General features: G+C 41.1%; 1 protein-coding gene across 3 annotated transcripts in view; it reads left to right on the top strand.

Annotated features, from left to right (window-relative positions):
* Nucleotides 1-1750: 1750 nt before the first annotated feature.
* Nucleotides 1751-27366, top strand: part of DPY19L3 (dpy-19 like C-mannosyltransferase 3) — a 67595-nt gene continuing 41979 nt past the window's right edge. The window contains exons 1-4 of one of the 3 annotated variants that reach the window (XM_045531876.1): nucleotides 1751-1874; nucleotides 3647-3786; nucleotides 6720-6853; nucleotides 24647-24737. In XM_045531876.1, the coding sequence (XP_045387832.1) occupies nucleotides 3684-3786; nucleotides 6720-6853; nucleotides 24647-24737 (328 nt within the window). In that variant the 5' untranslated portion in view covers nucleotides 1751-1874; nucleotides 3647-3683. Of the gene's footprint in view, nucleotides 1875-3457; nucleotides 3787-6719; nucleotides 6854-24646; nucleotides 24738-27366 lie in introns of those variants that run through there. The other 2 variants (XM_045531875.1, XM_045531877.1) reach the window with 2 other exon arrangements.

Genomic DNA, 27366 nt, shown 5'->3' with positions numbered 1-27366 from the left:
CATACAACTAAGTACAGCAATTTAGAAATGAGCATTGTACATCAAATAGGAAAAAAGCCAATAGAACAGGAGAGCTCTCAGCCCCAGTCCCAAGACAAGATACTTCTACAGGAAGGATGTGATGATTAATTAGTGCAGTGCTTCTCAAAGTGTAATGTACATACAAGTCACCTGGGGATCATATTAAGCTCTTCTTCTAAAGATCTTAATATGATCTTGGGTACTGCCTGAGACCCTGCATTTCTAACATCCCAGGTTATGCCCAAGCTGCTAGTCCACATACCACAGTTTGAGTAGCAAAGTTCTGCTGTGGTTCTCAAACTTTACTGAGCACACAATCTAACAGATTAGGAGGCCCATGCCCCTCCAGATTTTGATTCAGTCGGTCTGGGGTAGGACCTGATGATTTGCATTTCTAGCAAGCTCCCAGGTGTTGGTGATCCCCAGACCACACTTTGAGTTGCACAGCTCAATTCTTGATAGTTCAGCAGAGAAAAAGCCAGGGGGTCCATCTGGGCTTCCAAACATGCTGCAAACAAGTATTCCTGTACACCACTGCAGTCACAGTCCGTTACCAGAGCTCAATCCTTTTATGGTCCCTCTCTGGCTCCTTGCTCATATGCTCAGAAGTGGGGACAAGGGCTTATACGCATTATCCATTTTAACGTGAAGGAAAAACACTGTAAGTATACAGCCCCTGCCCTGAAGTCCATATGAGAGAAGACATCAACAAAAAAAACAGCTGACATTTATTTTTATCCATTTGCACAAACTGTTGTGCTTGTTAACAGCAACGGACACAGAGAGGAGAAAAATGTCCAGCAGGGGTGACTAAGAAAGGCTTCCTAGATGGAGTAATTTAGTGTTGGAATTAGACCAATAATGAGCCGCCTTTTCACAGGTGGAGGTCCCAGAGGGCCATTCCTTTAACAAAAATCAATTAACATGTAGTTTGAGTATGTGCTGACAAGTAAAACGTTTTACCTGTTTTTCAAAGTGTGATCAAGAAGGCTACCTAGATAGAAAGCACAGTATCTGCCCTCAAAACAAAGGCTGCCAATTTAAGTTGGAGACGGAGTAACGTCTACGAGACTAACAGTCTCTTCGGAGATGCAGAAGTATCTCCGTGCGTACTCTCGCTGGCAGTTAGTAAGTGACGTCCAAGCACAGATCCATGGCAACGGGACGCTGGGGGTAGCCGCCGGAACCCGGGGACCGGGCGCGCCAGGCCCTGCAGCGCGGATGCTGGGACGAGTCCGAGTGGCCTGTTTCCGTTCCTCACGCCCGCCCTTACCGAACCCTTCGCAGCACTCAGCACAGGGGCACACGAGGGGAACAACGGGAAGAAGCACTTTTGGAAAGAACAGCCCCCTCTGCCGCCCCAGGCCCACACGGCTCTCGAGCGCCCGGGGCTGCGCGGGGGCCGCTCTGTCCACCGGGCAGCCCTCCTCGAGCCGCCTTTCTCACTCCGGCCCAGGACCGCAGGCACCGCGGTTACACGAGCCACGGAGCAGCGTGACGGCCTCACTGCCAGGCCCTGGAGCGACCGGGACGCAGCAAGCGGAAGTACGCCTCTTCCTTCCGGCCAGCGCCGCACGAGACGGGGCGGGGCGCCGCGGAAGGGGGCGGGGATAGCGTTGACGGACGGCTCCCGCGCCCTATGGGTACGGCTGTGGCGTCCCAGCCTCCCTGGCGCGACCCTTCCCCGGGGCTGCGGACGCCCCCAGCCCCGCATTTCCAGGGCGGTGCGCGAAGCTCCGCCGCTGCCCGGCCTCCCTTCCGCGTGGTGCGCTGCGGCCCGTCGTGCCGCCCCGCCTCGCCCCGCCGGCCGCCCGCCCCGCCGGGACCGCGCGTGAGGACGGCTGAGGCCGCAGGTCTGTGGCTGCGGGTCGGGCCGCCGGCAGCGCGCGGGGACGCGTGGGCGCCGGGCTTCCGCGGCCGGCTCTCGAGGGTCCCGCGGGGCGGGCGCTGTGCCTGCCGAGCGGCGGCTCGCGGAGGCGCGGTGACAGCCGAGAGCCCCTCGGGCCGCCCCGCCCCGCCGCGTGGCGCAGTCGGGGGGCGCGGCCGCGGCGCTCCGGGCGTCCCGGAGGGGGGCGGAGCACGGGATGTCCGCCCGGAATGCGGGGTCGGGGGCTGGGGGCCGGGCCCGGGCGTGGGGGAGTTTGCGGAGGGACTTCTCCTCAGGCGGCCGCGCAGACAGCGGGAGGGCCGGGTCCCACCCTCGCGGCCACTCGCGGTCGTGGGTGAGGTGGAGCGAGGGCAGCACTTGTCCGGCCGCCGCCTGCTCGGGTGGCTGTGTGATGGGGACGCCAGGTGCTGGGGGGATGTGGTGCGCAGGGAAGCGGGGACGCCGGGTGCTGCGGGGACGCCAGGTGCGGGAGAACGCCGGGTGCCGGGGTTGTGGTGCCCGGGGGACGCGCAGGACGGAACTTACAAAGAATTGCTTTCAGATTCCTTTCTGAGCGTTTAAGATGGCATTCTTTTCCATTTGATGTAAAACTTTCGTTTCATAGTTCTTGCAACTATCGCCGTGTCTGGCACATAATTGGCACTTCAACGTGTTGGCTTTTTGCCTTAACATGTTAGAATGTATGAATTGGGGGATTTTTAAAACTACTCTCCTCCCCCTTAGGGCATGACTCTAGGATTAGGTCACTTTGCGGGTAAGGCCATCTCTGGACCTTGCTGAGCACTCCGTTTCTTCCTCTCTGCCCCAGCTTCTCCATTTCCAGTGCTTGAAGGCATAGCCTTTAAATGTGTTTTTTCTCACTTTTTTTGTATGAATGAATGAAATGAAATGTATTATGTTGGTCTGTTCTGTTCTATAGAGCAAGTTTACCTTTGATTACTAGGAATTAATAAACGGTGGAAACAATCATGTCAGGCTACCGGTCATATTTAATAAATAATTAGTAAAACGCTGTTCATTATTCAGAGGAGTGAAGCAGGCTGTTCCAGGGGACTGGGACCCGCTTACTCACTGCCGACACTCCCCCGCCTCCCACTTGCTGCTTCCAAACCAGGCTCCTGCGCCCTGCGGTTACTCCCACTGTTGCTCCCTGGGGTGGCAGCTGCCCTGACTGGCACACCCGCGCTGTCATCACCACCGAGGCACATTCCTAAAGCTTCCAGCGTGAATTGTTTTAAAGAACACTGGTCTAGAAATTCAGATACATAAGACGAAACAATATTTCAGTTCTTCAAAATCTGATTGTTAACAAATTTACTGTTGAATATCTCCCACGTGTTCGGTTCTGTGGGAGATAGAGAAAACCTATGACTGCCTGTGGAAGTGTAGAAAATAATATAAAACTGTATGATTATTTGACAGATTGCATGATAACAGCTCGGGGAGGGAAAAGACCAGAGTAGCAGGAGCACCCTAGGAAGGAAGGCTTCCTGGGAGAAGGGCAGCGACGTTCCTGACTCCTGGCAGTGCCTGCTGTGGAGCAGGCACTTCATAAATATGATTGACTTAAATAAATATTCGTATTGTGTCTTGAGTGTAGCTTTGGAGGTTGGTTAAGATACGGATGGGAAAATGGGGCATGCTAACGGGGGAAACCAGACAAGTCAAGTCCCTTAAGCCCAGGTGAGCATGGGCTGGCACATGTGGATGGGCTGTTTTCTTCTGTGTTGTTTGTAGGAGTGGTTGGAAGAACGATGCATATAAGTCTGACATCATGATGTCCATCCGGCAAAGAAAAGAAGTAAAAACCACAGACGTTTCTGAGGATTTTCCGGCACAAGAAGAAAATGTGAAGTTTGAAAATAAATTGCCATCTGGTAGGTGGCATTTTGGGTTGCTTTTATTTCTGTGTATTATTACAAAATATCACTCTCCAATAGGGTAAAAGTTTGGTGAGACACAACAGTTGAGGAAACTTGTTCTAGTATCTAGTACCCTGATGTTCTGATTACAGTTTGATTGTTTTGGTTTTACAGTTAGAATTAAATAAATGTTGAAAGAGATTTGATTAGGACCCTATGTCAGCTGCCTGTTCATTTGCTTATGGTTACGCCAGTGTGATCTTTTGAGTTTCTAGAGTAATGCTTTTCCCCACCATTCAGATTTTAGTCTCTTCTACATTTTCTGCGTTTTGTACGCTTTTCACGCTAGGCAGCCTTAACTTGAGTGAGTTTCTCATTAAGTATTGAAAGGTGGATCAAGATGTTTTTTATTCTTTAGTTTCAGTCAAATTCCTGAAATTTTTCCCGTTTGGTTTTTTTTAGAGGGGGGGTTGAGTGATCAGAACTTGGTAAATTGTTTATATAATGCTAATGACTTAATAAGTGATGCATCAAATGGTGTTAATTACCAGCTTCTTGCTTCCTGAATTGCTTTTGTAATAAGTATGGTCAGGATTTTAAAAGTTAGCATGAAAAATTTCATGCATATCAACCATTTTGGATATCTGACAAAATTTACATTTGCAGCCATGTCAATTCGTATCAGCCAGAGCTGGTAAAGAAACTTGGGGAAACATGGCCCGGCACAGTGGCTCACGCCTGTAATCCTAGCCCTCTGGGAGGCCGAGGCGGGTGGATGGCTCGAGGTCAGGAGTTCGAGACCAGCCTGAGCAAGACCGTCTCTACTAAAAATAGAAATAAATTATCTGGACAACTAAAAATATATATAGAAAAAATTAGCTGGGCATGGTGGCGCATGCCTGTAGTCCCAGCTACTCGGGAGGCTGAGGCAGTAGGATCGCTTAAGCCCAGGAGTTTGAGGTTGCTGTGAGCTAGGCTGATGCCACGGCACTGACTCTAGCCCGGGCAACAAAATGAGACTCTGTTTCAAAAAAAAAAAGAAAGAAACTTGGGGAAACAGATTAATAAAATAAAAGTAATCTAATGGGAGGTCATGCCATGCAGGTCAGCCATTAGCAAGTACTGCATTTCAGATAATACCAAGTACTTTTTACAGACCTATACAATACAAATTCAAGGTTTTTTTTTAAAACTAAAACACAACTTTAGGGATTCTTCATTTTAGCAAAGCAGTATTTATTCATCTCAGGAAAAAAACTGAAAACCAAAGTTAAAAAGAAGGAAAAAATATCCCCACAAGCCCACCCATCCTGAGACTACCACTAATGACACTATCTTACTGCAAATGTCCTATTCTGTACATGTATATCCATAAGCATTCATATGTAGTTGTACAAAATTGGGATCTACATGCTGTTTTGTAACTTGCTATTTTTCTCTTACATTGTAAACATCATAAATCATTGAATATATTTGTAAAATGTCAGTGTAGTATTCCATTGTGTGGCTGTAGCACAATTTATTTAACCAGATCCTTGTTACTGATGATTAAGATTGTTTTCTAACCTTTTACTGACACAAACAGAACTGTCATAAATATCTTTGTGGTCAAGTGTCTGTTTAAAACTTTAATTATTTCCTTGGGGTGTGTCTTAATCCACTTGTGTTGCTATAAAGGAATACCTGAGGCTGGGTAATTTACAAAGAAAAGAGATTTATTTGGCTCACTGTTCTGCGGGCTGTACAAGAAGCATAGCGCTGGCATGTGCATCTGATGAAGGTCTTAAGCTGCCTTCACTCATGGAGGAAGGGGAAGGGGAGCTGACGTGTGCAGAGATCACATAGCAAGAGAGAAGGCGAGGGTGGGGAAGTGCTAGGCTCTTTTTAACAACCAGTTCTCTTGGGAACTAGTACAGCAAGAACTCACTCACCAGGAGAGCAGCACCAAGCCATTCATGAGAGGTCTACCCCCATGACCCAGATATCTCCCATTAGGTCCCAACTCCAACATTAGGGATCAAGTTTCACCATATTTAGAGGAGTCAAATATCCAAGCCATAGCAGGGAATATGCCTGGATTGAGAATTACCGGTCAAATAATATGGTGGCTTGTACTCACTATTGCCATGTTGCATTCTAGAGAGGTACCAATTTATGCTTCAACCAGCAGTGTTTAATGATGTCTATTTTTTATATCTTTACCCAAACACAGAGTATTAGCATTTTTTAAGCTGTCAAATTGGCCAAGATTTCTAAAAGCATAACTAATCGTTTTGATTTGCATTTCAGCACTAATGAACTTGAACATCTTCTGTGTGTTATTATTGGCCATTTTTTCTTTTGTGCATTGCCTATTCATATCCTCTGTTTCCTACTAGAATATTCATCTTCTTTGTTGAAAGTATTCATCTTATAATGATATTTAAGCTCTCTTACATGTTCTATAAATATTTTTCCTAGATTATGTGTTCTTTAACTTGAGCTGTGAGGGATTATTTATTCCTGTTTTGTTTTTTTTTAAGTATTAAGTATTTTGGTAGCTTTTAATGAATAAGCCACAAATTGTAAGTAGATCATCTAAAAGATTGATTACATCCCAGGGATGTAACCCATTTATTTTCTCCATTTAACAAACTTCACAGTTAAACTATGATTGTTAAAACTATGCTGGACACAGGCCCTAGGAATTAAAGATGAATAAGATAACACACTTGTCTTCAAGAAGTTCACATTCTAGTTGGCAAAATGAACAAGTGAACAGTAGATACAGTGAGGTAAAATTGTAATAAAACAGGTCTGTGGAATCAGAAAGGAGCCTCTGCTGGGGACGGGCAAAGCTTCACTAATGACAGGTAGCTAGAACTTGGCTTACTTCATAGTCTGAAGTAGAACTATTAAATTCTAAATTTTTTTTACTGACTTATTTATCTGTTTCATATTTCTAAAAGGTTGTACCAATAGAAGATTATGGACGATTCTGTCATTTACAATTGGTGGAACCATTGCCCTTTGCATTGGACTTCTTACGTCTGTCTACCTTGCCACTTTACATGAAAATGATTTATGGTTTTCTAATATTAAGGTATGAGGTTTCTATGACCATCGTGTGATTTATTCATCAGTGTCTCCAGTAGTTAACCATGTAGATGAATGACCAAGACAACTCAGTTTTGCCATAAAAAATTCAGTCTCTTGAAAGGTTTGACTATAGATGAAAAGACTTTTGTTTATTATTTTAAAGTAACATCAAAATCTTTATAATCAATTGAGTTTTCTCTTTTTCATGAACTTCATTTATGTAACAGTTACTCTGAATTACTATTTTTCAAGTTGTGAAATTAATGCAGTAGGTAATGAGTAACATTTATTCTGATGAAGTAGAAGAGGATACTGTCATATATAGTAAGGTTGAGAAATGTTTTGTGAAACTTTTATATGTATGTACAAATTGGGTCACAGTATAAAATGTATTTTTTTTTTCCTGTGGCAATAGAGAAAAAAAATCAGAAGCCCCAGCTATAAACCATGGAATCTTAATCTGGCTAATAGAGGGACCTCAACATGTTCATACCTTTCTAATACTATATGCAAATGGTTTTTTGGGGTAGGGAAGCCATAGTTTTTATCAGATTTTTCAAGAGGATTTGTGACTCTTTATTTTTTGGAGACAGAGTCTTGCTCTGTTCCCCTGGATAGAGTGCTGTGGCATCAGCCTAGCTCACAGCAACATCAAACTCCTGGTCTCAAGTGATCCTCCTGCCCCAGCCTCCCGAATAGCTGGAAATACGGGCGCATGTGCCACCACGCCCAGCTAATTTTTTCTATTTTAGTAGAGACAGGGGTCTCACTCTTGCTCAGGCTGGTCTTGAACTCCGGAGGTCAAGTGATCCTCCCGCCTTGGCCTCCCAGACTGCTAGGATTACAGGCATGAGCCACCGCACCCAGCCTCCCCATAGTGTTTAATTCAGTGTTACCCACAAAACAGGTGCAGTAATATCTGAATATTTAATTCAGACATTCACTAGATAAATATTTTATGTGTGCCAGACACTGTTCTAGGCCCTGGGAATACAGCATTAAATATGATGTGGAGCTTAATTCTGGGAGGAAAAAAATTAGAAACAAAATGAAAATAAGCACTATGATGAAAAACAGGATGATGAGACAGTCACTAGAAGGCCATTTGGAACTGGGAAGTGAAGCAGGGCACTCTTGAGGATAAGATAGTAAACCAAGACTTGAGTGACGAGAAGGAACTAGCCAGGCTAAGATCTGCGAGAACATTCTAAGCAGAGGGAACAGCAAGTGAAAAGACTCTAAGGTTGAAATAAACTTGGTAAGTCAGAAATCAGAGAGAAGGCACGTGTGGCCAGAATTTTATGAGCAATATCAAGAATGGTTCAAGAGAGAAGATCAGATCCCATGGGGCCTTGTAGGCTGCACAGGAGTTGGAGAGAGGTGAACAGTCAGAGCTTTTTAGGACATAGACTTGGGAGGATGTATTGATTCATCATGTGGAAGGCTGTTGAGAAGGGAGGATCATCAGGGACGATCTTTGTCCCATTTAGCAGCGGGATGGATGGATGGACATGCCATTTACTATGACATTGACCACTGTGGGAGGGGGAGATCTGGAGGGTTTAGTGACTTGTGACACCAACTACCCAGAGCTAGGCCAGAATTCCTAGGTTGAGGGCACAGTCTCTGAAAAAATGCCCTTACTTCACATACTGGTTGCAAATTTGGGGGGTTTCCAGGCAGCCCCCTCACTTCTGACCAGCTGGCTACAAATCCTTAGGTTCCCACTATCCACTCAGGTTCAATAATTCACTAGAACAACCTACAGAACTCAGGAAAGTGCTATACTTGTGATCACAGTTTTATTATAGCAGAGGGATGCAAATCTGAACCAGCCAAAGGGAAAGGCACATTGGGCAGGGTCTGAGAGGGTCCTAAATGCAAAGTTTTCATCCTCCTTTCCCTGTGGAGTCAGGCCCCGGTACCCTCCTGACACATCAGCCTGTGACAGTATGTGGACTATGCCAACCAAGGAAGTTCACCCGAGTTCCAGTGTCCCATTTTCACGGGGGCTTTGTTATGTAGGCGTGAGAGTGAATCGTTGGCCACATGGTTGGACTCCATCTCCAGGTCCCTCTGCTCCTGGAGGTTGGGCTAGTATCATGTGGCTCAAAGTCCCAACCCTCTGGGCACGTGCTTGGTCTTACTGGCTTGGCCAGCCCCGGTCCCAACCCTTCTCAGCACAAATTACGGCTCACCCTGTCGCCTGTTAGCCGCCTGTTAGCACAAGTAGTCAGACGTGGCCTCAGGAACCCAGCGTGAACAATGAGGACTCTTACCACTCAGGCGGTCCAAGGAGTTAGAGACTACCTTCCAAGAACTGGAACAAAGAACAGCCAAATTCTGTATTCCTAGAGCTTAGAGGTTACCTCCTGGGAAGCAGGGACAAAGGCCAGCCAAATGTTTCATTATCCTGGAAGCAAGGCAGGAATCAATGAGGTCACCTTTGGCTATGTTGGGAGGCACTTTTAAAGCTTCCCAAGTAGAGATATGGAATAAAGGAGGCTGGACTTAGGATCTGAAGGCAGGAGTTCCATCTGTGTTGGAAATGGACGTTTTCATATTGCCGTCTTTTGGATGTGTGGGTGAGGTTGTTTCAGGAGTATGTAGAATGAGAAAAGAAAGGGAACCTAGGCCAGTTTCTGTCTGTTCCTGAGATGCCATCTGGGAAACTATAAAACAGGCCCCTCCTCTAACGGGTTTCTCCCCACCCACCACCATCCTGGGCTCCTGAAACTTACAATTGAGCTCAGAGTCTTAGTGCATTTTTTCTCTTTATTCAAGCAGTAGCTCATAGTGTACGCTTTTTTTTTCTGTATCACAAGAGGAATCCTCCAATGTTGTAACTGTTTCTCAAACCTGATAATACCTCTGCACAGACATTTGGTTTATTTTTTAGCTTAGCTTCTCTACATCAGCACTCTGTAATTAAGGAAATGTTCTATATCTGCACTGTCCACTTGAAATGTAGGTAGCACAATTCAGGTGCTAAATTTTAAATTTTATTTAAGTTTTATTAATCTGAAGTTTAATTTCAAAATGTGTATACATTTTCCGGGCGCGGTGGCTCACGCCTGTAATCCTAGCACTCTGGGAGGCTGAGGCGGGTGGATCACTGGAGCTCAGGAGTTCGAGACCAGCCTGAGCAAGAGTAAGACCCCGTCTCTACTAAAAATAGAAAGAAATTATCTGGCCAACTAAAAATATATATAGAAAAAATTAGCCGGGCATGGTGGCGCATGCCTGTAGTCCCAGCTACTCGGGAGGCTGAAGCAGTAGGATCGCTTAAGCCCAGGAGTTTGAGGTTGCTGTGAGCTAGGCTGATGCCACAGCACTCACTCTAGCCGGGCAACAGAGTGAGACTCTGTCTCAAAAAAAAAAAAAAATTATAAGCATTACTGATTAAAGACATTAGCCAAAGGAAAAACGCATTCTTGGAGTGTATATGCCTTCATAAATTTACTTCTATAATTTATAGAATTTTTATTTATTTTTTTATTTTTTTTCCCCACCCACTCCTCTGTTCAATTTTTATATTGGATTGAGAAGGTTAAATCTATTTTTCTTTTGTATTTGTATGTTGTACCTTATTCTCATCAAAATTGGTATGCTAATGAAAATACTTTGATTTTATTTTGAATACTTTGAATTAGTTGTAATTATTTAGAGAGTATAAAAATATTGCTTATAAAATGGACAAGTCATACATTGAGTTTATGCATTCAGAATGATTTTTTAAATGTTTGTTGCAGTGTTAGTATGTGAAAAATGGTGACCCAAAAGCAGCAACTTGAAAGATAAAGAAAAAGATATTGTTTTTAGATGGTCTTAGAAAATCTGTGTGTAGGATCCTTCCTCAGCATATTTTTTAAATTAAAAAGTTATTTTCCTATTATCTTAACCATTGTGTTACATTTCCCTTGCTAGAAAATTGCAAGTGTTAGAGATTTTTTTAAAAATACCCTTTATTGAATGTCAGCTGTGTGCCCAGAACTATTACATTTTAGGAACATTGCATACATATTCTATTCAATCTGGCTGTCTGCAGAGCCCAAACACTGTAAATTGTCCTTTAAATGCAATTGGCTTTTTTGTTGCTCTTCATTAGAAACAATCTAAAAGGGCAAAGCCCATGTTCCTGCTTGCTGTGCTGCCCTCATGGTGCCTGCACATCCTCAGCACTAAGCAGCTTTCACTCCGTCTGGAGGAGAGTCAGCCTTTGGGGTGGGGGGGTGGAGCAGGCAGAGACTGGGAGGCACCTGGCTGCCGTGAAAGGTCTGGGTTGCAGTTAGAGCAGAAGGGTGCAACTTTCGGAGCTTGCCTTTGGGGATAGGGTGTAGTTAGTACTGGCAAGGGGAGAGCCAATCAGTGCTTTTTGTATGATTTGTGTTTAGTACATGCTGTAGTAAAAACCTATATAGTCTTGGTTCTTTTTGTTTTCAACATGTATTCTGCTTTTTTATTATGCAAACTAGACTGTGACAAATTTTTAAATGAAAAGCATTATTCAGTATTCATTACCAAAAAGCAGTTTTCATTTTTTCCTTCCATTTTTTCATGCTAAGTACCTATATATTTTACTTATTTATGACCCTAATAGTTTTTCTAATCTGTTTTATCTGATGTTACATCATATGCTTTTTCCATATACAGTTATATATTTTCAAACAACTTTTACAGTTGTTATGTAAATAATTATGGTTATATAATTTAATGTTTTTGAGGTTTTTATACCCTTAGTTAATTTACAGTTTTCATGCTCCCAATTGTGGGTAGATTGTTTCTAGTAGTATAGTGAAGCTCCTAGAATTGCTTCCTTCTCATTTTAAATTGGCAGTGTAACAATGTCAGTTTCTCTTTTTCTTGGAGTTAACTCAGAGCAATTAAGAAAAATTAAAAATAGAGTTCACTAATAGCTGTAATTTGAAGGGCTGCTAAATCCAGTGAAACTCAAAGAAGTATAGAAAGATTCTGAGAGAATTCTCAAAGCTGTAGGTTTCAGATAAAGGTGGCAAAGCATAGTTCTAAGTTACTGGCACACCCTGAGATGAAACCAGCTGTCCCCCGATTAGGCCCATGGGAGTGGGTGCAAGAATTAATGGCAGGAGCTTTCTTGGATACGCTTTGGTAAGAAGCATCAAGCTGGGCAGGTCAAAAGGAGTAATCACAGAAGCAAACTGTATTTGTAGGAAGTGCAATTTCAGAGGACAGGAACAAAGGGAGGCAACTTGCATTTTGAACAGCCTTGTAACTGTCGATCTCTGTTGACTAAAGTGAGGAAAAGAGTAAAAAATTCACTCCTATAAAGTACCCTGTGTAGGGAAAATTCTTGCTGGCCTGAGTTATGTCCCTGGCCTCTCCACCACGTGAACTTCTGCAAGTAGCTGGTATAGTAAGAACTTGTCACATTCAGAAATAACTACTAATCAGGAAGGAACTAGCGCAAGATCTGTACAATACTACAAGAAAAAAGGGAAGGAAAAAAACAAAAACAAATGAAGATGGGGTTTGATGAAGAACAGTTACCAGAAAAATTTTACAGCAGAGGCATGAAGATTGTCACCAAACATGCCACATTAAAAAATAACCACATTAGATCATTTTCCACTGTGGAAGATGAATTCAAAGCAGATATGTAAGAAGGTATGTACCTTGTTCAAGGGAATGTAGGAAGATAACAAAAGGAAATGAAACATGAACCGGAAAAACTTAGACAAGAAATAGTATTAAAAGATATAACCATAATAGAAATTATGACCATGTTGGATGCAACATACAGGAGACCAGAATCTTCAGAAAGTGAAGAAAGAGGGTGATAAAAGTAAATGAAATTAGTAAAGTTAAAATATTAGAAGAAAGTGACAGCTGAGGAAAAAAAAGAACTGCAAACATGCATAATTTATGTCCCAAAAGAAAAGAACCAAAACAATGGAACAGGGAAAAATATGTATGTTTAAAGATACAATTGGAGAAAACTTTCAAAAAAAAAAAAAGAAAATTTGCATCTGCAATTGAAAGGGCAGAGTGAGTCCCAGGAAAAATTGGCCTAGAAAAATCGTTAGTAGGATATAGTTCTGTGAAGATGCTGGACTTAAATATAAAGAAACCTTTGCACACTCCAGACAAAAAGAGCAAGCTGCCTATACAGGGAGATGAAGGTCAATGTGGCTTTCATCTTTTCTGTAGTAACATTTAATACTCAAAGACTGTGAACGATGCCTATAAACTACTCCGGTAAAAGCAAGTGATTTACACATTTTAACCCAGTTATTCCGTCACGTATAAAGGCATTATACAGGTTTTTTGTTGTTCCTGGGAAGTATATATTTTTAAGAACACCTGCAGAAATTGGAAGAGGAAAATCTTCAGCCAGCCAAGAAATAAATGGAGGCCGGGCGCGGTGGCTCACGCTTGTAATCCTAGCACTCTGAGAGGCCAAGGCAGTCGGATCATTTGAGCTCAGGAGTTCGAGACCAGCCTGAGCAACAGCGAGACCCCATCTCTACTAAAAATAGAAAGAAATTATATGGACAGCCAAAAATATATATAGAAAAAATTAGCCGGGCATGGTGGCGCATGCCTGTAGGCCCAGCTACTCAGGAGGCTGAAGCAGGAGGATCGCTTGAGCCCAGGAGTTTGAGGTTGCTGTGAGCTAGGCTGACGACGCCACGGCACTCTAGACTGGACAACAGAGTGAGACTCTGTCTCAAAAAAAAAAAAAAAGAAAGAAAGAAATGGAAAAACAAGGGCAGAAAGTCTGTCAGTTGGGCTCAAATTTATCTAACTGTAGCACTAATACCAAAATGTTACAGAACAAAATGTATATAACATAAGGAATCTAATAATAACATGATAATGTTAATGTATGTAATGTTATGATTAATAATAACAAAGTAATACAAGATAAAACAGGAAGGGAAAGAGAGTAAAAGATGGTAGAAATATCCTGATTTCTTTATCCTACAGCTAGAAGGCAGAAAGTTTCATTTAACTGATAAGTCAAGAAACAGGCAGCTGGGCATGGTGACGTGTGCCTGTAGTCCCCAGCTACTTGAGAGGCTGAGGCAGGAGAATCACTTGAGGCCAGGGGTTCTGAGCTGTGGTGTGCTATGCCGATTGGGTGTCTGTACTAAATTCTGCATCAGTGTGGTGACCTCCTGGGAGCGTGGGACCACCAGGTTGTCTAAGGCGGGATGAACTGGCCGAGGTCAGAACTGGAGCAAGTCAAAACTCCTGTGCTAATCAGTAGTGGGGCGGTTCCTCTGAATACCCACTGTATTCCAGCCTGGGCCACATAGTGAGACCCTGTCTCTAAAAAAACAAAACAGAGGTATAGTGTGTTTAAAAGAAAACTCCAAGAAAAATGCTATCGAGTAAAATTGGGCAGGGAAGAAGTATAAACTTCATAAGATTGTTATTACTCATCATAGGAAACCAGTAGTTACTATGCATAGAAAGAAAGAATTAAGTTATCCTATGAAGTTATAGTTACAAAGGTAACTCCTAGAACAAAAACATAAACCTCCCAAATTAAAGGAAACATGCACACACAGAAAACAAGCAGACACAGATAATATAGTGAAGGATTTGTTCTAAAAAGCAGTAAAAAGTATGACACAAAATGTGTTAACACATACACGTATATATATGCATGTTTAGATAAATAAATATTAATATTTATTACTTAGCTAATAAAGGAGAAACTCCAGATCACAAAACAAAACCTAAACCACATGCTATATGCACACAGTCCTCCCAGAGCAAAGTGACTTAGAAGGATTGAGAGCAAATCCTTGGCTAAGGACTTGCTAAATGGATGCAGAAAGGGAAAAGAACATTTCAGATAGAAAGTGTTAAATGAAACAAAGGGTAGTTTTCAGTGATAAGGATGCAGACCACAAATACGACTATGTATCAAATAACTTAGCATCAATATTCATAAAGTAAAAACTGTAGTAAAAACAAGAAATACAGAAACATTTAATTCCTCTTTCTCAGTTCATGAAAAAGCAAGTGGAACAAAAATAAGGATATAGAAGACCTGGGAAAAGTAATACAGTAGATCTAATCTATAAATATCTAAAAGCAGCGTTTACCTTGTTCTAAGATGTCCATAGAATGTTCACAAAAACATTGAAATGTTAAGCCACAAAGAAAATCTCAGATCCATAGATACAGAAATTACGTGGATAATATTCTCTGATTATAACGTAGTGGACAAGAAAAATGAAAACATGTCCACATAAAAACTTGGACATGAATGTTCATAGCATTTTTTATAATAGCCAAAAAAGTAGAAACAACCCAAATGTTCATCAACTGATAAGAGAATAAATGTGATATATCTATATAGTGATACATCATTTGCCAATTTTGCAGTGAAGTACCAATACATGCTACAACATAGATAAACCTTGGCAATGTTATGTTAAATGAAAGAAGCCAGGCACAAAGGACCACATTGTGTGTGATTCCATTTATATGAAATGTCCAGAATAGGCCAGTCTAAAGAGTCAGACAGTAGATTAGTGGTTACCTAGGGCTGGGAGGCATGAGCATTTGCAGAGATATTTAAATGGTACATGGTTTCTTTTCGGGGTAATGAAAATGTTCTAAAATCGATTGTAGTGATACATGCTCAACTCTGTGAATATAGGAAAAGCCTTTGAATCATATGCTTTAATTGGGTGAATTGTATGATATGTGAATTCTATCTCAGTAAAGCTTTTTTTTAAAAAAAAGGTACATTTTAAAATATGCTATGCACACATCTCAGGCCAAATGCTAAGGCGGTACCCCGTAGGGAAACAGAGCTATCGAATAGAACTTTCTGTGATGATGAAAAGTTCTTTATCTGTGCTATGCTGTCTAATACTGCAGCCCCTAGCCAAATGTACTCAGGAACTAAGGCACTGAATGTTTAATTTTGATTAAATGGAAGCAGGCATATGTGGCTACAGGCTAATGAATTGGATGACATAACACTACAAGCTTATCTTCAAGCCAGAGCTACCACTATTATTACTGTTGTTTAACATTGCTTCAGAGATACCAGCAACACAAACATGGGAAAAAGTAAAAAATATATATATAAAAATTGGAAAGGAGAAGGTAAAATTATCATTTGCAGATGATGTGATGCTATATCCCTGGAAACCCCAAGAGAATAATCTGAAAAATATTTTGAACAGTAAGGAAATTCAGATGGTAGCAGAGTACAAAAGTAAATGTACAGAAAACAAAATATTTTATTTTAAAATTTGCCAAATTGAAATTAATGGAGAAGGAAGAGCCCCTTTAGTGCTGCCTGGTAATCCTCCCACACTTCATCCATTTCCCCCAGCCCTCCTGGATCACCGTGGGATGCTTTTCTTCCCTCACACCTTCGCCAGGCCTTCCCCAGGCTTCACCCTCAGCCGATGGCTGCTTCTCATTTTGCTGAGAAAGTGGCAGCAGACTGAGGAAGCCTCCATGTGCTCCTACTCAGTATCGGCCTGGGTCTGTGCCCGTTTACACTGACTTTTCTTTCTGTCTCGTGTGTGTGATATCCTATCCCATCTCCTGAAGCACATCATGCCAGCAGTTGGTTCTCTCCTGTTCCTTCTCCCTTCCTGGGGGGGCGGGGCGAGTCTTTTGTGACCCCACTCTGTCTTTCAGCTACTGTTCCATTTTTCTGCTCATCTTAACACCAAAACTCCCCCAAAAGTTGGTTGACCTGTTTCTCTCCAATTTTCTGTCTCTCGAACCCATTCCAATAAGGCTTTTACCCCTTACACTGCTCTAAAAATGTTCCTGTTACAGTCCCCTTTGACCTGCAAGACGCTTGATGTAGTGGTCATTTCTCAGTCCTCAGTTCACCTGACCTATTAGCGTTTTTCCCTGGCTTCCAGGACACAGGCTTCTGGATCTAGTCCTGCCTCCCCAGCCGATCCCTGGGTCTCCTTGAAGGCTACTGCTCAGCCCCTGGCTTCTCATTAGCAGAGAACCCCAGAACTTAGGTCTTGTAATTTTCTGCCCACCCTCATTTCTAAGAACAATCTTGTCTTTGGCTTTAAATACCATTGATATGCGGATGAATCCCAAATGTGTAACCGCTGCACAGACCTCTCCCCTGTACCCGAGACCTTGCTATCCAGCCCGCTCCTTGGCCACCTTCATTTGGATCCCCAAGAGATGTGTCAGACTTAACAGGTCCAAAATCAAGCACCTGACCGTCCCCGCCCCCAGGTGTCTCTTCTTCAGTCTTCTCCATCTCTCTTCATCCTTCAGTGGTTCAGGCCAGAAACCTTGGGGAATCCTAGTTCTCTCACACCCCACATTACATCCTCAGCAAATCCTAACTGCTTCGCTTTTATGATATCAGGAATCTGATCATCTCTCGCGACCTTCACCTTTATCTCCACCTGGATTATTCCAGCAGCCCCTTCCTCATTGGCTTCCCCGCTTTGCCCCTGCCCCTGTAGCCGGTCCTGAACACAGCAACCAGTGTGGGCCTTTTATTCTAAAATATGAATCAGGCCAGGGCTGTAAGGCGGCTCAGGCCTGGAACCCCAGCACTGTGGGAGGCCAGGGGCTGAGGCCAGGAGTTCAAGAACAGCCTGGGCAACACAGCGAAACCCCATCTCTGAAAAAACCGTATGGTACATATTTTGCTTGTTTATTTGTTGTCTTCTCTCTCTACTCTAGATTATAAATCTCATCAAGGCAGAGATTTTTGCCTGTTTTATTCCTGCTGAATCTCGCAGCACAAAAATGCTTGTCACCTGCTGGTGGTCAATAGGTATTCTTGAGTGAATGAACGAGGAGATAGACTGCAGGAAGCAGAGACCAGTTAGAGGCACAGAATCCCGTGAGGAGAGCTACTTCAGTAGTTGCAGCAAAAAGCTGTTCATTTCTTTCGTTTGATACCGTTGTTTCCTTGAACACAGGCACACCTCAGAGATATTGTGGGTTTGGTCCAGACCACCACAGTAAGGCAAGTTGCACAATTTTTTTGGTTTCCTAGTGCATGTGAAAGTTATGTTTATACTATACTATAGTCTGAGTGTATAGTAACAGCATTATGTCTAAAAAACAACAGACATACCTTAATTTTAAAATACTTTAGTAAAAATAAACTGTAGTTACAGGTGTCAAAATATCCTTATTGCTAAAAATGCTAATGATCATCTGAGCCTCCAGCAAGCCACAGGCTTTTTGCTGGTGGAGGGTCTTGCCTTGCTTTTAATAGCTGCTGACGGATCAGGGTGGTGGTTGCTGAAGGTTGGGGTGGCCATGGCAATTTCTTAAAATAAAACAACAGTGAAGTTTGTGGCATCGATTGACTCTTCCTTTCACAAAAGATTTCTCTGCAGCATGAGGTGCTGTTTGACAGCTTTTTACCCACAGTTTCTTTCAAAATTGGTGTGAGTCCTCTCCAGCCCTGTCACTGCTTTATCAGCTACATTTATGTAATACTCTAAATCCTTTGTTGTCATTTCAGCAATGTTCACAGCATCTTCACCAGAAGTAAATTCCATCTCAAGAAGGCTCCTTCTTTGCTCATTTGTAGAAGCAATTCCTCATCCGTTCAAGTGTTATGAGATTGTAGCAATTCAGTCACATCCTCGGGCTCCACTTCTAATTCTAGTTCTCTTGTTATTTCCATGCCATCTGCAGTTACTAATACTTCCTCCACTGGAGTCTTGAGTCCCTCAAAGTCATCCAGGGAGGGTTGGCATCAAATTCTTCCTAACTCCAGTTAATGTTGATATTTTGACATCTTCCCATGAATCACAGATATTCTTAATGGCATCTAGAATGGTGGATCCTTTCCAGAGGGTTTCCAGTTTATTTATTCCATCAGAGGAAATACTGTCTATGACAGTTATAGCCTTACAACATGTATTTCTCAAATCATAAGACTTAAAGTCAGAATTGCTCCTTGATCCATGGGCTGCAGAATGGATATTGTGTTAGATATGAAAATAACATTAACCTCCTTGTACCTCTCGATCAGCGTTCTCAGGTGGTCAAGTGCACTATCAATGAGCAGTAATATTTTGAAAGGAATCTTTTATTCTGAGCAGTCTTAATAGAAGAGTATTCAATAAACCATCCTATCAACAGATATGCTGTCATCTGGGCTTCATTATGCTATTTATAGAGCACAGGCAGAGTAGATTTAACATAATTCTTAAGGGCTCTAGGATTTTTGGAGTGGCAGATGAGCATTGGCTTCAACTTGAAGTCACCAGCTGCATTTGCCCCTCACAAGAAAGCCTGTCCTTTTGATGCCACGCCTTGACTTGTCTCTAGCCATGGTTATCCTAGATAGCATCTTCTTCCAGTATGAGGCTGTTTTGTCTACATTGAAAATCTGTTCTTTACTGTAGCAGCCTTCATCAGTGATCGATCTTCTGGGTAACTTGCTGCAGCTTCTCCATCAGGACTTCCTGCTTCACCCTGCACTTTTATGTCATAGGGACAGTTTCTTTCCTTCAACCTTGTGATTCACCCTCTGCTAGCTTCAAACTTGTCTTCTGCAGCTTCTTCATAGAATTGAAGAGGATTGGGCCTTGCTCTGGATTAGGCTTTGATTTAAGGGAATGTAGCTGGATTGATCTTCTGCTTCGATCACTCAAACTTCCTCTGTATCAGCAGTAAGGCTGTTTTGTTTTCTTATCGTGTGTGTTCACTGGAGTAGCACTTTCAGTTTCTTTCAGGAACTTTTCCTTTGCATTCACAGCGTGGCTGTTTGATGCAAGAGGCTTAGCTTTCAGACATCTCAGCTTTCAACATACCTTCATCTCTAAGCCTAATCATTTCTACCTTTTGATTTCAAGCGAGAAATGTGCCACAATTCCTTTCACTTGAACTCTTAGAGGTCCTGTTGTAGGGCTGTTAATGTCAACGTTGTTGTGCCTCAGGGAATAGGGAGGCCCAAGGAGAAAGGAGAGGGACAAGGGAAGGGCCAGTCAGTGGAGCAGTCAGAACATACATTTATTGATTAAGGTTGCTGTCTGCTATGGGTGTCATTGGTGATGCCCCAAAGCAGTTACAGTGGTGACATCAAAGATCCCTGATCCCAGGTCACCATGATAGATATAGTAATGAAAAAATTTGAAATATCGCAAGAATTACCAAAATGTGACACGGAGACACAGTGAGCACATGCTGTTGGAAAAGTGGTACCAATAGATATGTTTGATGCAGAGTTGCCACAAACCTTCAGTTTGTAAAAAAAAAATACGTTATCTGCAAAGCACAGTAAAACAAGGTCTGCCTATAGTCATTTTCCCTTTGTTTACAATGCATCCTTCTTTCTTCTTGAAACATGAACTCCTCCAGTCAAAGAGTAGAGTTTTACACCTTCTTGTTGCCCCAGCAAATTAATGTTCACGGATGAGGAAAGGTAATTCTCATTTGGCTGTAAGCACTTAATTACTTTTTTTTTCTTTAGTTTTTTTCCTTGTGCTAACGTTTTCTGCTATTACTCTCTTACTTATTTGACATTGCAGACATTGCATGTATTCCCATTGAATACTCCTGCAAAGCAAGGAGTCTTTAGAATAAACAGGGCAGTCCATGCAATAGTATTAATAACTACAGTGGTCCTAAAACTGCTGATGGCTTCAGTGCAGGCCCAGTGGAAGCACTGTCACTTCAGCAACGGTGCAACCCACTCACAAACCCTGCTTGGCAACTCTCATGTGTCACGGCTTTCATCAACTTTAGGGCAAGAATCATTCCGTTCTAACAGATGGACATGAATTTAACCAGACAATAAACCATGTATGTGCCATAAATATGTTTGCTGAGGGCACGATTCCCAGTACAGAACTTTTGAGAACAGCTGTCTTATCATGAGCTACTGTTTCTTGGTGAGATGATTTGTTAACCTAATTCTGAAAGAGATTACATTCATAAAGTTAATCTTTCAGTGGCTTCCCCACTACCAGCAGCCTAATTTTGGGGGACAGTTTTTATAAATAAAAGTTATTTAGATGAGCGTCTATTTTTAAAGCAAGGTGAGGAAGACTTTATTCAGGACCGTTGTAACAGGTATAGGGACTGCTCCAGCAGGGTCTTGCGGTCGGGGGAAAGAGATTGGGCTCATGTCCTAATACTGCAGGGGCAAGTGGGATTCATAGCCAGAGAGTGGGTTGGGGGACAGTGGATGGGAAATGACTACAGAAACATCCGGAGTAATAGGAGATTCTAGCCCAGCTAGCCTCACAGAATTCTTGCGGAAGGCAGGCCAGGGTGATCTGACATCCCCTGAGGGATCTATTTATATGAGATTTTTAAAAACTGATGTGATGTTTTCTTTCCAGATTTGGTGTAATTTGTGTAAACGGGTTTGTTAACCCTTTTTTACATGACCAGCAACTTGTCTTAGTGCCTTGGGGGATGTAGATCATTAATTGTGAGCAGTCATTTTTTTCCTTGATGCTTTTTTCATTTAGCACTTCTGTTAAATTACTGTATAAACTATTACTTAAATGGTTTTAGCTATACAGTTCTTTAAAAATACAATTCTTTCGTCTTTCTACTTCTTTTCTGTCATTATCTTCAGAGAAGATGTTTCATTCTCTCAACAAACATTGCTTTCCCCAAGGAACCTGTGCAAATTAAAATATGAAGTCTGTGTTCGTTTTACATTCTTTAGAGGATAACTTCTACTGGTGTACATTTTCATTGGCATGATCTACCAGGCAAAGTATAAATTGCTGTAAAACTGGAAAAGTGTTTGAATGAGTAAAGCAGATGTTCTCTTAGCATGAAGCAGATGTAAAACTCACAAGTGTCTGTCTAATAAAATATAGCATTTGGTTCTATACAGCTGGTGCCAGATTGCCAATTAATCATGTTTGAGTGTATTTTTACTAATTAGATCCCCCTCTGTTCTTTACACATTCTGGGTATATTAAAGGGATGGGGCACAAAAGCTTTCTACTTTTAGTACTTTGAGCAATGTTTTTTCTTGTTTCCCAGTCTTTTATTGTTAGGCTCATATAGGCCCGCCTTTTATCCCTAATGACCCTCCAGTCTGATTTGGGGATGTAGGTTTGATGTTAGGATATTCCATTGAAGGCAACAGTTAGTACTTTGAACACTTTAAGGCAGCTGGAGAAAAGAAAAGGAATGTAATTAAACTTAACGTTGTTTTTCTTCTTACTTGCACGAACAAAAACTAGTATGTGTTCACTTAACATCAATTCATAACCTCTATGGTTATTTGAGCAGGAGTTTGAACATTATAGAAACAAGCAATACCAGTTTGTCAAAAACAATAGAGCAGTTTTTCTCAAAGATTAAAGAAGAATGAGTTAACGTAACTACTAAGAAGAGTTGCCTTTAGTGCTATGAAAGATACAACACAAATCAGTAGCAACTGTGAAAGCTAAAAAAGCTGTATCATTCCGTATTGTCCTTTTTATAAAGCAAATGTGCTAATGAAATTAACCTGGTGGGTTTTTTGGTTTTTTTGTTTGTTTGTTTTTGTTTTTTTTGAGACAGGGTCTTGCTCTGTTGCCAGGGCTGGAGTACAGTAGCATCAGCATAGCTCACTGCAGCCTCCAACTTCTGGACTTGAGCAATCCTCCTGCCTCAGCCTCCCAAGTAGCTGGGACTACAGGCACATGCAACCACACGCCCAGCTAATATTTGTTATTTCTTGTAGAGACAGGGTCTCGCTATTTCCCAGGCTGGTCTTAAACTCCTGCGCTCGAGCAGTTCTGCCTCAGCCTCCCAAAGTGCTAGGATTACAGGTATGAGCCACTGCACCCAGCAGTGGGCCTTCTGTTCGTGCTTGATTTCCCCAGGATAAATTTGTTTTCTGTGAAAGGATATTCAATCTATAAGGTTTGCTACCCTACCTCCCATTTTTCTAAAAAGGATTAGTTAACAGTGATATTAATAAAGCATAATAGTTTGGTTTTTTGAGTTGGTGATCAGATATTTACACTCTTAAATAATTAAGAGAATTTTTTTTCAATGCTTTATTTGTGAATTATTATAGTTTTGTAATGAAAAGGAGAAGTATTTAAAGAAATATTTAGAGCTAAAAAGAAAAATTTTTTAATAAATATGTAAAGGGTTGGAGAAATATATTAAATAATTTCTAGGTCTGAAGATAAATGGCATGAGTGGTTCTTTTAAGGAAATGTTTATTACCATTTGAAAGTTAGTTGGAGGTAGGGAAACAAAGATATGCTAAAAGAAGCTCATCTGCTAGAAAGTGAGATGTTCCTTGCTTATTGTCTTCCCCCAATAAAGCTAGCTTTGTGGAATGTGAAAAAACATAAATGGAAGTACAGTTTAATGTGTTGCAAATTCTAGAATCCGGTTTTTTGAATACCGGTGTAAAAGTATCTATAATGACGTAGATTATAATTTTTTGTTCATTTATTTAATACTTTTACATGCACAGTTGAATATCCCTTATCTAAAATGCTTGGGACCAGAAGTGCTTTGGATTTCAGATTTTGGAATATTAGCATGTACATAATAAGATACATTGGGGATGGGACCCAAGTCTAAACATGAAATTCCTTTATGTTTCATATATATCTTATACACATAGCCTGAAAGCAATTGTATGTAATATTTTAATAATTTTGTGCGTGAAACAAAATTGTACATCTAACAGTTAGAAAACAAAGATGTCACTTTGTTGACAATCTTTGGTTGTTTGGTATCACCATCATTCCTGACTGCATTTCTGTTGCCTTTATAAGCAATCATTTTCTCATACTTATTCACATACAAATACTTAACAGTAAAAAACATGACAGTGAAAAGATAATGTGTTCAGAGTAACTTGTGGCATCATGTTAGCCCTCAACAAGTTTTGAATTTTGAAGTATTTCAAATTTCAAATTTTTAGATTAGGGATGTTCAACCTTTATATAAAATTACAATCTAAGAGTATTCATAAGATTATTCCAGAAAGTCTCCCCCATACTTACTACCATTGCCTATGGTAATGATTTAAATTTTTAAAAAAGTATTTTGTAACCGAATTGACTAATAGCTATTAGTTATATCTTCAGTTCTTCTAAGGTTAAATACTTATCTAAAAGCAGTTTAAGATCATCACCTAAGTGCACATTTGGGAATAACACTAATCGGGTGTCGGGCAGATGAGGGGGGGAGCGGATGGGTGTATACCTACATAATGAGTGTGATGCGCACTGTCTGGAGAATGGACACGCTTGAAGCTTTGACGAGGGAAGGGGGGAAGGGCAACATACATAACCTAAACTTTTGTACCCCCATAATATGCTGAAATAAAAAAAAAAGAAAAGCAGTTTAAATATTTCATGTATCCATTTACCTACATGAACATCTTTCCACCGAGGTTACACTTGTCAAAGTAACATTCATATGTAAAAGGTCTGCCTCATTTGACTAGGAATACTTTGTAGAATAAAAAGAAAATTATTAATCTTATATTGTTAGCTTTTAGGCAGGTGTCTAATGCAATTACATTTCTTTTCATTTGGGAGAGTTTTTTAATAGCATTCCTATTTTCCAATTTTGTGTCTCACTAATATTCTGTGGGTATGGTGATATATTTTTAATTTTTTAAAGTTTAAACATTCACAAAAGTAGAATAGTATGACAAACCCCATTTTATCTGTCACCAAGCTTCAACAATTATTAGCTTTCTGTTTTTGTTTGCCACGATTTGAGACTATATCTTTAGAGATTTTTCTCTTTTAAGTTGTAGTTTCCGAATCCTTTCTGCAGTGCCAATACATATTTAAACAAAACTAGGTCAAGTAAACCCAGAGATCTAACTTTTTTCCAGGAAGTGGAGCGAGAAATCTCATTCAGAACAGAATGTGGACTGTATTACTCCTACTACAAGCAAATGCTGCAGGCTCCAACCCTCATACAAGGTAATTACAACTAATAGTCTGATTTGGGGTCAACTCTATTCTTTTTAATATTTTAGTCAAAAATACTTTGCACAGAAGCATTTTAAATGCTCTATAGAACTTGTGTAGTTTCTCCTTGTTAACATCTGATCATTCTATGGAAATGTTTTTTGCTCTGGAAGAAGTTATATAATTCTTTATATAACTCTCCTCTTCTTGCCCCATAGTAATTTCTTCGTGATTTCTTGGTTTTGTTGCTGATTTTTCTCATGATCATTTTGGAAGCAGTCTTTGCAGGTGAAAGGAGTATTGTCTGAAAACTGGAGGTATTTGGGTAATACCAATGAAAATTACAGTTGTTCCTCTTGTCCCCATTCCTTCCTTTATTTTGCAATTGCCATTTTCCTACATTTTCACTTTTCCTAAGTGGTTTACTCCATCTAGTGAAAGCCCCCAGAAGGATCTCTTCTACTTAATACATCCTTGATGTGCTTAACATGGGCGTACATGACACAGAACCACGCTTTTCTGGGCTTTACTTGGATTCAGCTGTGGTATTTTGGTGAGAATTGTTCTCAGGTGATGTTTTGTACGTCGGATTTTATAGCAATAGGAGACATGAAATTTTGGTTATCTTTATTTTTGTGTCATAAAAGTGAATCAGTGTTGATAGCCAGACTCATCCACAATAAGGCCAATTATGCACCAGCCTTTCACTTAGGGCTTAGCAGCCCTTGATTTTGCCTGTGTCTGTTATTTCCATAGGGCTCCGTCAGCCTGGGAACTCCGAGGTGCAGTTTGTACAGGAAAGGCAGGCTAAATATTGATGTTTTTCCCCTATAGTTGATCCTCGTTATTTACAGATTCCATATTTGCAAAATCATCTGTTTGCTAAAATTTAGTTATAACACCAAAATCAGTACTCATGGCCCTTTCACAGTCATTTATGGACATGTCCAGAGCAGTAAAAAATTTTAGTCACTGATGTGCGTGTTCCCAGTAGAACCAATGAGGTGACACTCTGCCTTGTTTGACATAATAGAGCATCCTTTTCTCAGTCTATTGCGTGTTGTGCTTTTTACTTTTTTTTTTTTTTGCTGTTTTTTTGGTGATTTTGCAGTTTACGGTGTCCCCCCAGCATAGTGTTAAAATGCTGTCTAGTGTTCCTGAGCTCAAGAAGGCTGTGATGTGCTTTACAGAGAAAATACATTGTTCGATAAGCTTCATTTAGGCATGAGTTACAGCGCTGTTGGCCATGAGTTAATGTTAATGGATTAATACTATATATATATAAGGACGTGTCTTAAATAGAAGCACACATAAAACAAGGTCATGTGTTGATCATTTGATGCAAACAGGCTCGTAGGAGCCCAGCCTTTATTTCTGACTCACTGGGTCACTCTTTACCAGTTCAGTTTTTATTGCAACTTTACAGAACGTAACTGCTGTGAATAATGAGTATTGACTGCATTTACTAGTTCTCAAAATTATGAGTTGCTTCCGTAGCATCCTCTGACCAGTGGTTCTCACTGGGAGCGTTTGTGTTCCTTGGGCACATGTGGAATGTCTGGAGATGTTTCTGGTGGTTACAAGTGGGGGACGGGGAGCTGCTGGAATCCAGTGGGCAGAGACCTGCGAGCTGCTAACACCCCACAGTGCATGGGCAGCCCCCGCAGCAAAGGGTCGTGTGGCCCAAATCTTAGCAGTGCTGAGGTGGGGAAACTGCTCTAAAGGCGCATGATGAGTATTTTCTTTCTCAGTATCACCACAGACTCAGCAGTTGATTTATGTTAATTTTTGTCATTCATTAAGATTATTCTTTTAGAACATTTCAAACATATAAAAAAAATGGAATCCTCTAATGGGGTTCTGTGTGTCTGCCAACCAGCTAAAAGTTACCAACTCATGACCAGTCTTGTTTCCTCTATGTCCCTGCCCTCAACCTGGATTATTTTGGAGTAAATCCAAGACATCATATTGCTTCAGGTATAAATATATCAGTATGTTTCAACAGTCAGTGTTCTCATTTCCAGTTGTCTTACAGATTTTTCATACAGTTTTTGAGATATCCAAATAAAGCCTGTAACACGTTATAGTTGATGTGTATCTTTAACTGTTTCTTTAAATCTATCATCATCTTTCCATCTTTTTTTCTTGTAATTTTTTGTTGAAAACGCTGATTCACTGTATAAAGAAGTTTTCCACCTTCCGAATTTTACTGGAACCTCATGGTGTCATATAATATTTCTCAGTTCCCTGAGTTTCCTCCTGTTAATTGGTAGTTGGATCTAGAGGCTTGCTCAGATTTAGGTTCTACTTCTTGTTAAGAATACTTCCTATATGGTGTTGTATATGATTACATCAGAGGGCACACAATGTCTAGGCTGTCTCTCTTGGGCTAAGACTGATCCATCAATTATTAAGTTCCTGGTTAGCCTTTCACCTAATGGTTTAGAACCACTGATGACCATGACCCAAATTTGTTAATTTCATAAGGACTTAAAAATGGTGTTAATTCTAATTCTATCATTATTAGAATTTATCTCTAAAGAAAAACATTTTCTCCTCACCTATTTGATAGCACAGTTTAGTTCATAAAGGAAAGGCAGGAAAAATATTTGACCTTTCCCTTTATTGTGTTTAGAATGAG

This window comes from Lemur catta, chromosome 19, assembly GCF_020740605.2.
Source record: "Lemur catta isolate mLemCat1 chromosome 19, mLemCat1.pri, whole genome shotgun sequence".
NCBI lineage: Eukaryota > Metazoa > Chordata > Mammalia > Primates > Lemuridae > Lemur > Lemur catta.
The sequence above is the reverse complement of the archived record's forward strand: the minus strand, read 5'-3'. Positions and strand labels throughout refer to the sequence as shown.